This window comes from Hipposideros armiger, unplaced genomic scaffold (assembly GCF_001890085.2).
Source record: "Hipposideros armiger isolate ML-2016 unplaced genomic scaffold, ASM189008v1 scaffold_89, whole genome shotgun sequence".
In the NCBI taxonomy this organism is placed as follows: domain Eukaryota; kingdom Metazoa; phylum Chordata; class Mammalia; order Chiroptera; family Hipposideridae; genus Hipposideros; species Hipposideros armiger.
Genome location: NW_017731439.1, coordinates 24,939 through 37,655, shown reverse-complemented (window position 1 = coordinate 37,655; position 12,717 = coordinate 24,939). Strand labels below are relative to the sequence as shown.

The following is a 12,717-nucleotide window of genomic DNA, read 5'->3' as shown; positions in this document are numbered from 1 at the left end:
AGAGCTACATTTATCAACACAAATAAGTCTCAAAGCATTTAAAAAATGTGTTTTGAAGTAAAAAAAAAAGTATGTTTATTTTTTATAGAGTTTGAAAACACGACCTTGTTTCTGGAAACAAGACATTGTATGTATATGTGTGTGCCTGTGTGTGTATGTGTGTATCTGTAGTAAAAATAGAAACATACATGCAAGGGATCACCATACTAGTTACCACTGGGGAGAGAGTAAGATGAACGGGATTAGGGAGGGCTAGCAAAGGGACTTTGGTTGGTATCCATAATGTTTTATATTACATAATTTATACTAACATTATTATGTAGCAATAATAATATTACTATAAAGGAAATTCAACAAGGCTAGGTTGTAGGTACAAAATGTTCATTTTATTATTCTTTGTATTTATTCCATAGGCCTGAAATATTTCATATTAAAAGGAAGTTAAAGTTAGCCCAGAGGCTGAACCAGCACTAAACATATGATTGCCTTAAAGCAACCAGTTACTTGGTCAGGGTTGGTCAGTGTTTCACAACCAGTGGCCCAAACAATGTTCCAATTAAAAGACAGTAAGGGCATCTATTAAAAGAGAAGCATAAGACATGATATTTAAATATGTTATAGAAAGACATAAAATGAATCTAATTCTGCAAATTTGCCTCAAGATCATCTTGCCAAACTTTCTGATCAAAATCCTTGTATCTATAGTTTTGCAAGACGTCTCCAGTACTTCAAAAACCAATGTTAAAAGGGGAAAATTAAGTGACAATTATAGCCAGTTTGGCCTTCTCATTCAATTTTGAAAAAACCATCCACGCAGGAAATAAGCTACTTACAGAAAAATGCTTACAAACAGCTGAAAACTGCTATCATTTTATCATTTAGAAACAAACAAAAAAAAAAAGTCTATAAGGAATCATTTTTAAAGCACAAATGCATGAATGCCAAACATTAGGACAGGAAAGCTGTCTATTTCTATAGAACAAAACAGAGTCAAATTCAATCTCTGTCTTAATGTACATTTGATCCCAAAATTAAATCATTTTTTTATTTGTGTATAAATCATGCTTTTCCTTACACATTAATTTAAAATCATTAAACATGTACCACATGTTGTTAAACAAGAAAAACGTCAAATTTTTCTATTTATAATATGAATATTACAAATTATATTTAAAGTGTATGTTGTAATTTTTATTAAGAAATTACTTTTTACTCTATTTAAGCGTCTTATCAAAAACAGGATACTTTTTTCGTATTATTTTTTAATTCCTAAGAGAGTCTGTAAGAGTATACATTTTTGTGAAAGGATTTGTGAATCAAAATATATAGGAAATACTGGTTGAGAAGTGACTTTTGTGTCTCTTAACAGCATCTGAAAAAACTTCAGCCCCTAATGCTTATAGGCTTATTAACAAACAAATTAGAAAATTCTTAATTAGAATGCAAAAAGAAACAAGAGGAAGTAATTGGAAAATTCAACTTAATAACCTTACAATGTTAATGTCAAATTCTAAAAGAATAAATCCAGCCATGATTAAAATTAACGTCTATAAATTAAAAATAGAATTCTAGATGAGTAAACATGTAAATAAACAGCTAGATTTGAAGTTCACCCAAAATGTAACTTGAAAAAACAGAAAACTTAAGGAATTAAAAATTGAAAGGATAAAAATCGAACCAGGGTCTCGAGTGCTAAAAAAAAGCAGTTAAATGGATCTGACATCAATAAAATGAGAAAGAAAAAAGCAAGAAAAATATAAAAAAGCCACCCTAAAGAGAAAAAAATTAGAAAAAGCCAGGCAATAATAAAGGGCTAGTTTGAGACTATAGGGAGAAAAGGAAAAATGGAAGGAAGAAAGTAACAAAATGAAGGATTAGATTAGTATATAATATATAGGAAAATCATAGAAAATGGTAAAAAGTTTAAGTGGAAAACAAGTTTCATAAAAGGTTGGTGGCTGATAAATTTCTAGATACAATTATTTTGAAAGTACAACTACAGTTTCATTTCAGACAAGATTGTGTGAAAGAGAAAAACCAGTAAGATTTCTGTTCAATGACAGTTCCAGGTAAATAATCCTATATTTAATACTCAAGATAAAGATAACCTATAAATTTATTAACTCAGTTAATAATATTGTTTTGATTATAAACATACTCTGCTTTTCTCCTATGTTCCTTCTTCTCTGTCCTCTACACTGTAGTAAATTAAGAAAAAAACAAAAAGCCTATCTTGGGAATCTTTCACAAGGGGTAAAGTTTAAATGTCAGACATCTGCTTTCAAACATATCATAATTTATGCAATTATATTAAGATATCCATGTTCAATTTTTCTTTTTACTCAATAGCCATATTTTTACCTTTTCAAATAAGTAAACTCTATCTCCCAGGAATCAGCCAAAAACTTTAAAAGTCTTACTATGTAAGTATTTTATATAAAGTTAAGTTTTCAACCAATATAGCATAATTTCACACAATATAAGTACATATTTGTTTGCTTCCTCCCATGCTCGTCTCTATTTCCCCTATTACAAAATCAGGGGATGAATAACTGCTATTCAGTGACTTGGCTCTACTGGACTAAAATTCAACACAAGACAGTCGTGACTGTAGTGACTTAACCTCAGAAAGCCAGCATTAACCTCAGAGAGACTCACAACTCTTTGTAATGATTAAGTTCTTGATGAACTGGGGGACCATCATTTCATTACTTGATACAATATTTTCCAGACCATTCCCCATTTTTCTCATTAACACTTACTGAGTATCACCAAATGGCAGGTCCTAAGAATACGCTGGGGTGTCACTGTTCTCCCCTGCCCAGCAATGGCCCCACTTTCTGGTAATACTTTCTCCTTTCCTTGCTCTCCCTTTCTCAGTCCAGGTCATCTAATGAAGCTCGGCCTCACCCACCACTCCAAAGCAGGTAGGTACTCAACTCAGGCCTGATCAGTCAGACATTCCCATGACCCTAGCCACAGTGATTGCTTCAAAAAGACAAGGGACCCATGTGATTCACCCCTCCTTATTTGCTACAAGCTCCTAAGGAAGAGTCACTCTTTTCCAGTGGAAGATGCTAAGCCAGTTTGATTTAGCTTCTGGGGGCACCACATGAAGAGAGCCTGCCTGAGAGTGAAGCCAGTGAAGAGCACAGCAAAGCTACGAGATATGGAGGGGGAGAGGCCAAATGGTCCCCCGGATCCAGCCAAGCATAAAGCCAACAATATCCCCTTGATTTTCTGTCACATAAACTAGTAAATCTCTCTGATCTCTTTCTCATAAGCTTGCCTGAGTTGGGCGTCTGTAACTAAAAGAACTTTGATAGAAATCATATCTAATACAATTTTTACAAACAGAGTGACACTTAAGGAACCCTCAAATGTGAAACTGGCTAAACAGGGCTGAGATATAGGGGAGTGAGAACAGTTTCATCCCCATCTGGATGCTGGCAATCCCAGCTAAGCAGTATCAAAGAAACAAGCTAAAACTACTGCCTATAGAAACTTTGGGTTCAGATCATGTCTGTCAAGATTGGAACATTGGGAGACTTGGTAGAAAAATGTCAGGGATTTAGACCATGTTATCAATTCCAAGTAAGGCCCAAATTCCTTGGTGTGGAATATAAAGACTCATGTTCTGACCCTACATCCCTCTGTATGTTAGGAATTGTTCTGTATTGTAAGGGAAAGGAAATCCAACACTGACTGGCTTGAGAAAAATATGGACTGCAGTACCTCACAAAACTGAAAAGTACTGCTTCAGTCAAGGCTTGATCCAGAGATTCAGAAAGTCATCAGGTCTCTGGCTCCATTTCTCTACCATCCTCCCTCTTCTAGGAGTTGCTCTGACCTCAAGTGGGTTCCTATCACAACAGCAATGCTAGGTATAACAACAGTTCTAGGTCTTATATCCTCACCACACAGAAGAGCAGATGACAAAGTGTCTGCTTCATAAACGCCCAGAGAGAGACCTGTCCAGCAAAAGCCCTGGGATTCACTCTGATTGAGTCAGCTTAGGTCACATGCCTATCTCAAAATAATCACTGCTGTCAGAGGCTAGAATGCCCTGATGGCTTAGGATCATCAAGGATGCACCCTGAAGCTGGAAGTTGTTGGGAAGGGAAGTGGGAAGGCCATTATCACCTTCCAGTCTCACACCCTTCCAAAGCATCTCTTACAATTTATGCTCCAAAAACATCCATTTAGGTTCAGTTCTCTACGTGTTGTGGTTTGAACTGTGTCCCCAAAAAGATATGTTGAAGTCCTAACCCCCAGTACCTGTGAAAGTGACCTTACTTGCAAACGGTCTTTGCAGATATACTCAAGCTAAGAGGTGGTGATCCAATATGAGTGGCGCCCTCATAAGAAAAGAGACACACAGGCAGAGTGTCGTACGAGATTGAAATGATGGAGGCAGAGACTAAGTGATGCATCTACAAACCAAGGAATGCCAAGGATTGCTGGCAATTCCAGAAGCTAAGAGAAAGGCATGGAACAGATTCTTCCTGAGTCTTCAGAGAGAATATGGCCCCATCAACCCCCCCCCTTTTTTTTTCCTGAGCCATCAGCTCAGCACGGCTTGGGCACAGCTCACTGGCCCATGCGGAAATCGAACCAGCGACCGTGCTGCTCAGAGCTCGCGCCCTCAACCAACTGAGCCACCTGGCCCGCCTGGCCCTATCAACACCTTGATTTCAGACTTCTGACCTCCAGAACTGTGAGATTAAATTTCTGTTATTTTAAACCACCCAGTTTGTGGCACTGTTACAACAAACATACACTAAGTAAGTATGACAGCCCATGATTCTCTGTCTTTGCACAAGCCCCTCGCTCCTTCTGGAATGCCCTCCTCCACCATTCATGATTCACTATTCACACTTAACCTCTCAGATTTGCCCACATATTCTCTTCTTTGTGATGCCTTCCACCAGAGCCTTCAAAAAGTTAGTCTCTCCACCACATATTAATCCAGCAACACATACTGCCTGTATTTTTATTATTAAATTCTAATTGTGCACACAGCTGTCTTCCCTTCACTATTATGAGTTCTCCAATAAGCTCTTCATAAGCTCAAGGCAATGCACAGCACCTAATATGTAATAACCATCTATCTATATAGTGAACAGGTTGCTAACTCATCTCAAAAGAAGATAACATGTATGATTTCCAAGAATTGGCTATTATAGATTATACAGAACTGAAGATGGGTCTTGGGGTAGAATCTAGATAGAGAAGAATGAATGTGGAGGCAGGGAGGAGGAGGGGTGCTGAATTTAGCAAATATGCAGAAAAACTCTAAGGTAGAAGGATTTCATTAGAAAAAAGAAATGTGTGTAAGGCAGTGGGAGCCCTCTGCTGACAGTCATTTTACAGGTAATAAGAGGAGTGAACATTTTAAAAGGCTTCTGAGTGAGATATGACACATGTTTTCAGGGGATTACATGACAAAATGTAGAATGGACTCTGGAGGTGCAAGAGACCAGTCAAGTACAACAGAGGCAGGTGAGCAATGAGGTGAAGGGCCAGGTACACTAGGATGGCAGCAAAAGGAATGGAAAGGCATAAATTTCTAAGACTTTAGAGAAGAGAGAATAAACAGAAAGAGAAAAGGATTACTCCTAAATTTTGATCCCTGGCTATCCAAAGTCAGATTCACTACGGAAATAAGAAAATATAAAGGAAAAGACTATTTTTGCAATGAGGATAAGAAGTTTGTCTTAGACATGGCTAATTATGAGGTGACAGTAAAACATCCCAGGAAAGATGCACAGCAAACAGTAGAAATTAAGACAATCGAGTTTAGGAGAAATAGGACAAAAGACACAAATGGCAGTCATATAGACAAAAATTACATTTTTTAAGTCACAGGAAAATATGTTGCAGAATATCATTCCTTCATTCAACAAATATTTATTGAGCACTATGTCCCAGGCACTATTGTAGGCTCTGGGAACATAACAGCGAGGAAAACAGATAAAAATCCCTGCCTTCACGGAGCTTATGTTCCGATGGAGAAAACAAACATGCCTAAATTTGATTCATAAACACAAATTTAGGGTTTCAGGTTAACAGTGCTTAGTACTTACCACTAAGTACTAAGAGAAAGAAATTTTTTTATCTTTTTCTTTTTTCGGATTTTTTTTCCCAGAATTTTCATTTCACTAGTTAGGTATTTTTATGTCCTCAGACCAGCAGTTCGACAGGTTCAGGTGAGTTAAGATCTTTCTTTTTATGCTAGCTTTCCTGCTGTAACAAATCTATCTTTCCTCCTGTTTCTCAAAGTGTTTCCCAAAGGAATTAAGGCAGTCCTTCCAAAGAATGCTCATAAACGGTGACTGGATTCAGAAAAAAAAATGAGAGGCCAAATGGTACAGTGGAAAACATGGGTTTGGGAATTAGACAAAGCCTGAATTCAAACTCCAATTTTTTGTGACCTTGGCCAAGTAATTCAAGATCTTAAAGGTTCAGCTTACCCACCTGTGAAATGGGAATACCTTCACTCTTAAGGATTAAAAGGGGTAATTTCTAAAAGGCACTTGACATAATACCTGGAAAAAAATGGAGAAATGCTAGAAAAATGGTGGCAGCTGTTGCTACAACTACTATTACTAACACTGCATGTGCTGGGCACAAAACAGATGCTCAATAAATTTCTCTTTGTTTTCTTTTTCTTTTAGAGAAGGTAACTCTTAACATCATGGGTAACTATAAGGCTCCAATTCACTAGGCTATTCTATTCTATCCTCCAAAAGTTTTGAATAGCAGGAACTTAAAGGAATTAAGTGCATATTAATTTCATAAATGGGCTTAATATCTTTATTTTCTAACTTGATGGAATGTATTTATCCCTCAATGTTTAAAATTTTGGTGGTGATGTCATAAATTGAAAGAAAAGATCACTGAATTATGAAGAGTCACATAAAAATGAATGAAAATGGTACTGCTTTAGAAATAATCCACCAAAGATTCCATAGTTATTTTTATATAATGCCACTATCAACCTTATCTTCTGTAATTTTTGTAGTATCTTTCATTTGGAAAACAGTTAAGTGATTTTCTAATTACAGCCATACAATAATCCAAAATTCATACAACACCCTCAGAGTTGCCCTGAAGATTAAATAGACACAATGTATTGGGTTGTCGGAAAAGTCATGACGCATTTTTGCAACGAAAAAACATGGAAAAAATACGTCATGACTTTTCCAACAACCCAATATAGGAAACTGCTTGATGCGGTCCCTGGAACATAGTATGCACTTAGTGATAACTTTAGTGAAATCAAATCCTCTTATTACCCTGTTACTTTCAATTAATGAAAAAGACCTTATTAATAGCAAATATAAGACAGGATTTATGGGACTAAATAGCTTAAAAAAAAAAAAACCAACGATGCCAATCCAAACCAGAAGGGTATTCATTTTAATGTCTCTTAGTTTAATAACAAGGAGGTTTGTAAATTACATCAAGATACATACCACTATAGTCAAAACCAACACTTCACTCTTCCCCTAAAGAAATCCTTCAACCAAAGATTTAGAGGGTTTTTTTTAAAGGCCAGGGACATAAGTTCCTTTTACTTTCATTTTTTAAAATGCAAATTCCATAAATCCACTAAATATAATGCAAAGATCAGGACCAAAGTCCAAGTCACAACTATTTGTCCAGGAAAGGGCACTCATACCAGCTTGAACCAGCTCAAATGGAGTGTCCACAATAACCAGGGGAGTCCCTTCACTCACATGTGACACCATCTGAGACAACCAGTGTCAGGGCTGCTTGTTTCCCATAACAAGTGGCTCTTCTCCAATCCTCTGGGCTGTCTACACAGACACTCAGACCTGCTCTTTTCCCTTGGCAATCTCCCTCCTATGCAGATGACTTCAATGCTTACAACCTGTCCTGCCAGGTGGATACCCTGAAAGTACCCCAATCTCAGTGTGTGCAAAATTAAACATCCCAGATCTGCTCCTCCTATGTCCCTGTGTCTATTAATGATATCACCATCCTCTCAATCGCCCAAGACAGGATCCAGTTTTCTTTCCCTCACCATTCTCCTCTCTCTTCCCAAGAGCAAATCAGTTTCAAAGAAAGATCTGTCATTTACCTCAATAATACCACCTAGCACCTATCCCTGCCTCCATGCCCACATCCTATCTCAAGTTCTCGTTACTGCAGTCCTGACCCATGCCAACAGTTCCAAGCTAGTTACCCACCATCTCTCACGCTTAAAGTGAATCCACCTACTCTGAACATTACAGACGGACTGACATTGCTATATGCATGTCCTTCCCCACTCAATGGATCCTCACTGCCTACCACGGAATCCCAGATTTTCAGAACTTAAAGAACTCGCCTCTGACCCAACCATCCATTCATTTGATCTTGGCAGCTCCTCCAATTCAAAACACTCTGGCCTCACTTTCATGGCCATTCCTGCTCTGGCTCCAATCTAAAAGCCTGTAACGTTGTAAAAACGGGATGAACTATGCCATTCCACTGCTCATAGGCTAAAAGTCAAAATTCTCAATCCAACCAACAGGAATCCACATGGCCTGGTCCCTCCCCTGCCTATCTCTCCAGTCTTGCCATGCTCCCCTCTGCTCCAGCCACCTGGCCTTCTATCCAGCCTGCCACGATCTCTCTCATCCCCAAGCCTCTATACATGCTGGCCTCTTACTACCCCACCCCTCATGTAGGCAGGCAGTGCCCCTGCATCCCTCAGGTCTCAATTCAAAAGTCACTTATTCAGTCACTAACCTTACCGTTCCAAACTAAATCAAGTCCTTTTGTTTGTTCCCTGCTCATTTCCAGGGCCCTAAGCAAAATCATAATAAATTGATGTCTTATTCCCAAGCTAGAATGTAAGCTCCACAAGAGCAGGACTGTGTCTGTCTTGTTATCTCACAACCTAACCTAGGGTAGTTCTCAATAAATATGTGTAGATTAAATCAATTCATAAATCAGAACACCCTAAGTACATTCCAAACTTCTCTGTCACAACGCTCTTCCATATACGCTGGCACCAGCAATACTGTATGTCTGGTCTCCACAATTTTGTTTGCATCCTTCCTTCCATCTGAAATTCTTTTCCCATCTGCACAATTCCAAGTCCTACTTAGCCTCAAATGCTCAAATCCAATGTCCCCTCCTCCTCAAAGTCTTCCTTGCATCCCTCAGCTAGTCACAACCTCTCGGCCCCTAAATTCCCACAGGTTGTCTATTGCCTCATTCAGGTGTCAGGTCAAATGTCACTTAAAATGAGGGGCTTCTCCTAAAGTTACCCACCAGTTAGTTATTCTCTATCAGATCACCCTGTTTTATTTTCTTGACAGCATTTACCATTGTCTAAAATTATCTCGTTCATTTCTTTCACTGATTTCCTTGTTAACTGCCTGTCTCCCGACTAGAATGTAAGATCCACGAGAGCAGGGGTCCTGTCAATCTTGGTCTCTGTATTTCTCCACTCCTCCACATCTGACATCAAAAGTGTTCAGTAAATATCTGTACCCCTATGACTGGGGTTATTTGTGTACATATCTTTCTCTTGCTATATTCGAACCTCTTTGTGGACTAGGCCAAAGTTTGGCTAATCTATTTGTGATTATCTGGAAATCTTTGCACAACTGAAGCAAATAATAGATAACTACTAACCAATTAACGAGTGATCTCTCCAAGAGGTACTGCCCCGAACCAAGCCAACTCAGAACTCCACATATTTCCCAGAAACCAGGGCAAACAAAACCTCCTTCTATATGCCCTCTCCATGACAGACCTGTTCCAATGTGCCACCCAGCTTCACATGGTTCGTTTCCTCACTAGCCTTTAGCCCAGCAGTTCTCAACCTGTGGGTCACGACCCCTTTGGGGGTCGAACGACCCTTTAACAGGGGTCACCTAAGACCATCAGAAAACAAAAAGGTATTTTTTACATTACGATTCATAACAGTAGCAAAATTACAGTTATAGAGCAGCAACGAAAATAATTTTATGGTTGGGGGTCACCACAACATGAGGAACTGTGTTAAGGGGTCGCGGCATTAGGAAGGTTGAGAACCGCTGCTTAGCCAATAACCACTGATTCTTCTATCTCTAATATCTCACAATCCTACCCTTTCCTTTCTATCTCCAGCCAACAAATCACTTCCAGGCCCTGTTTCTTCAGAGTACCCACATCTCCAATCAGTCAGAGAACTAACTCATCAGGCCCTAGGGAACAAGGGGATGTTAAAACGAAGTGTTCAAGTAAGAGTGGCTCTCTTTCACCTTTTCTTTTATATCTCATTTATCCAAAAGAGGTCCAGTTTCAGAGACTGGCTTTGATACACTTTGGGACCCTAGGCCTTCTTCCCATGTAGCCCGCGGCACCCAAACCGCTTTGGGGTACCCCCACCCTTACCTCAAACCTTTTCATCTTCCAGTACAGGAAGATCCCAGGCCAGAGACGATTATCTCCCCGAAAGCAAATGGTCCTCAAACACCGTGAGGGCGGCCCACCCCTCCCCAATTTCTGTCCGGCATCCGCCTCTGGCCTGAAGCTGTCTGGAGCGCCCCTCAACTTCAACCTCTGGCTGGGCCTGACCCTCCACCACCACCCTCCACTCACCTGAAGCGGCCCCCGCAGTGCTGGCATTGCTCGCCCACCCAGCCGGAGGGGCAGACGCACTGGCCGGTGCCAGGGTTGCAGCGGCCGCCGTTGACACAGGGCCGGTCACATTCCTTGGCCTCGGCTGCGGCTGAGCCCGACACCGCCGCCGCCGCCGCCGCGGCCTCAGCAGCCCAGGGTAGCAGCAGCAGAGGCGAGAGCAGCAGCAGCAGCAGCCGCGGGAGGCGCAGCCCGGCCCCCAGCCCCGGCCTCTCAGCCCCGGTCGCGTCAAAGTCGCGGAGCCGCGCGCCGTTTCTGCCCGCAGGCGCTGTCGTCGTTGCCGTCCTCCTCCTCAGCCTCGCCTCAGTCGCCGCCGCCACCGCCACCATCTTCCCGGGGCTGAGACGGGGCCCCGCGAACACATACACACACACCGCACGGCCGGCTCCTCTTCGCCTGGCCGTGCGGGGCGGGGCTGTGCGGACGGTGGCTCGGTCGGTCAATCCTGAGGGCTGGGCCAAAGCTGTGCTGCAGGCGGGGCCGGCGCGTGCGTGCGGTCGTGGGCGGGTCCCGCAGGCCGCTGGCTGCCCGCACGAACGGCGCTGGGGGCTTGTTTCGGATCCTGAGAATGGGGTTCGCTGAGACCTCCGGTTCTCGATACCAAGGCACCCTAGCGGGCTAGTGTTTGTGCTTCGCCCCCACCACGGTGGAGACGGGGTAGCAGCCCTGAAGCGCCCTCTTCCTGTTGTCTGCCTAGGAGCCTACCACTCTGCTAGCCACGCTGGCCGTGTGGAGTGCTCCCCTCCCGGAGACCCTGGCGCCAGTCATTGCCCTGGCCCAATTCTAGCTGCTGGATATAAAGGGCCTAGGAGGCTGCGTCGTGTTTGGTGCTAGGTGCAGCAGAGGGCTGCATTCGAGCCTCTGCTTTCTTCTCTGTAAAATAGGGATAACGAAATCACACATGTGTTAAGAACCTAGCTCATAGACTATGCTCAATAAATGCTTAATAGACTGAATGAAGACACACACAGCCCAGCCTCCCTTGATTCAGGCTGATCCAGTAACAAACCAGACCCCGCCCCCGCAACCTTTAATTCTGTGGAGGAAGTTTGGGGTTTTCTTGTTCCCTACTATTTGCCCTCCAATCATCTCTGAAGAGAGGGCAGCATAAAATTAGGAATTGAAGCACCCTCAGCCCACACACGTCTGCTCCTAGAGCCCTCTTGTCAGGTGGTTTGTTACTTTGGTGGCCCCCAATGAAACATGCCTCTTGACAGTATAACCTTTTGAGGTCCTTGACCCTGGAATCTGGACTGGACCTATGACTCAGTTACACCAATAGAAGACGGCAGCAGAAGTGACGATGTGCCAATTCCAGATCTGAGCTTTATGAACACCTGGCGATCTTGATTTTGAACTCTTGATATTCCTGAGCTGTTCCCCATCAACCACCTTGATGTAGAGATAAATACAGAGGATAAGTAGGGACCAAGTTACCAAACAAGAATTAAGGCCCCCAACACATGAATCTAGTGGACCCATTCCAGCTGAGGGACCAGTCATTGAGGGAAGAAGTCAACTAGATTGTTACAGCCAGCTGGACTGTTGCTCACTACCTACAACAGAGACAAGTCTTCCTACTGTGCCTTATCCAAAATCCTGAGAAATGACAAAATGGCTGCTGTTTTAAGCCTCTACATTTTAGAGAGGTGTGTTATTCAGTAATAGATAACTAGAGCATTGTCTGACAAGCCTTGTGCTGTGAGGAATATTCCTATGGCAGCTACCTTAGAGTTTGGGCACCTTGCAGTCTCTGGAAAACAAAGAAAGCCCCTCATAATACTTGTAAAGACTATCGGTTTTACCTTAAAGCACAGAACTCTAAGATTCTAAGATATACCCCTATACTCATACCCAAGTCCTGACCTTCCTCACTCTGCATCCCCTGCAAGCCTGGTGAAACTGAACTGCATGGCTTTCCAACTGCAAATCCCTCCTATTCCTATGTGAAACCTATTGTTAGGCCTAGGCCCAACCACTGGCATTCTGGTTTGTGGGTTGTTTTTGCTGCAGAGTCCTACATGAGGCTGTATAGGATGAAGGAGGGAAATGGAAGACATGGCCCTACCCACT

The 12,717-nt window shown here is 41.9% G+C and overlaps 1 protein-coding gene across 1 annotated transcript in view; it reads right to left on the bottom strand.

The window, feature by feature from the left end:
• Positions 1-11,047, bottom strand: part of ATRN (attractin) — a 157,644-nt gene extending 146,597 nt beyond the window's left edge. The window contains exon 1 of the mRNA XM_019644591.1: positions 10,606-11,047. Coding sequence (XP_019500136.1) covers positions 10,606-10,973 — 368 coding nt within the window. The 5' untranslated portion in view covers positions 10,974-11,047. The remainder of the gene's footprint in view (positions 1-10,605) is intronic.
• Positions 11,048-12,717: the final 1,670 nt, after the last annotated feature.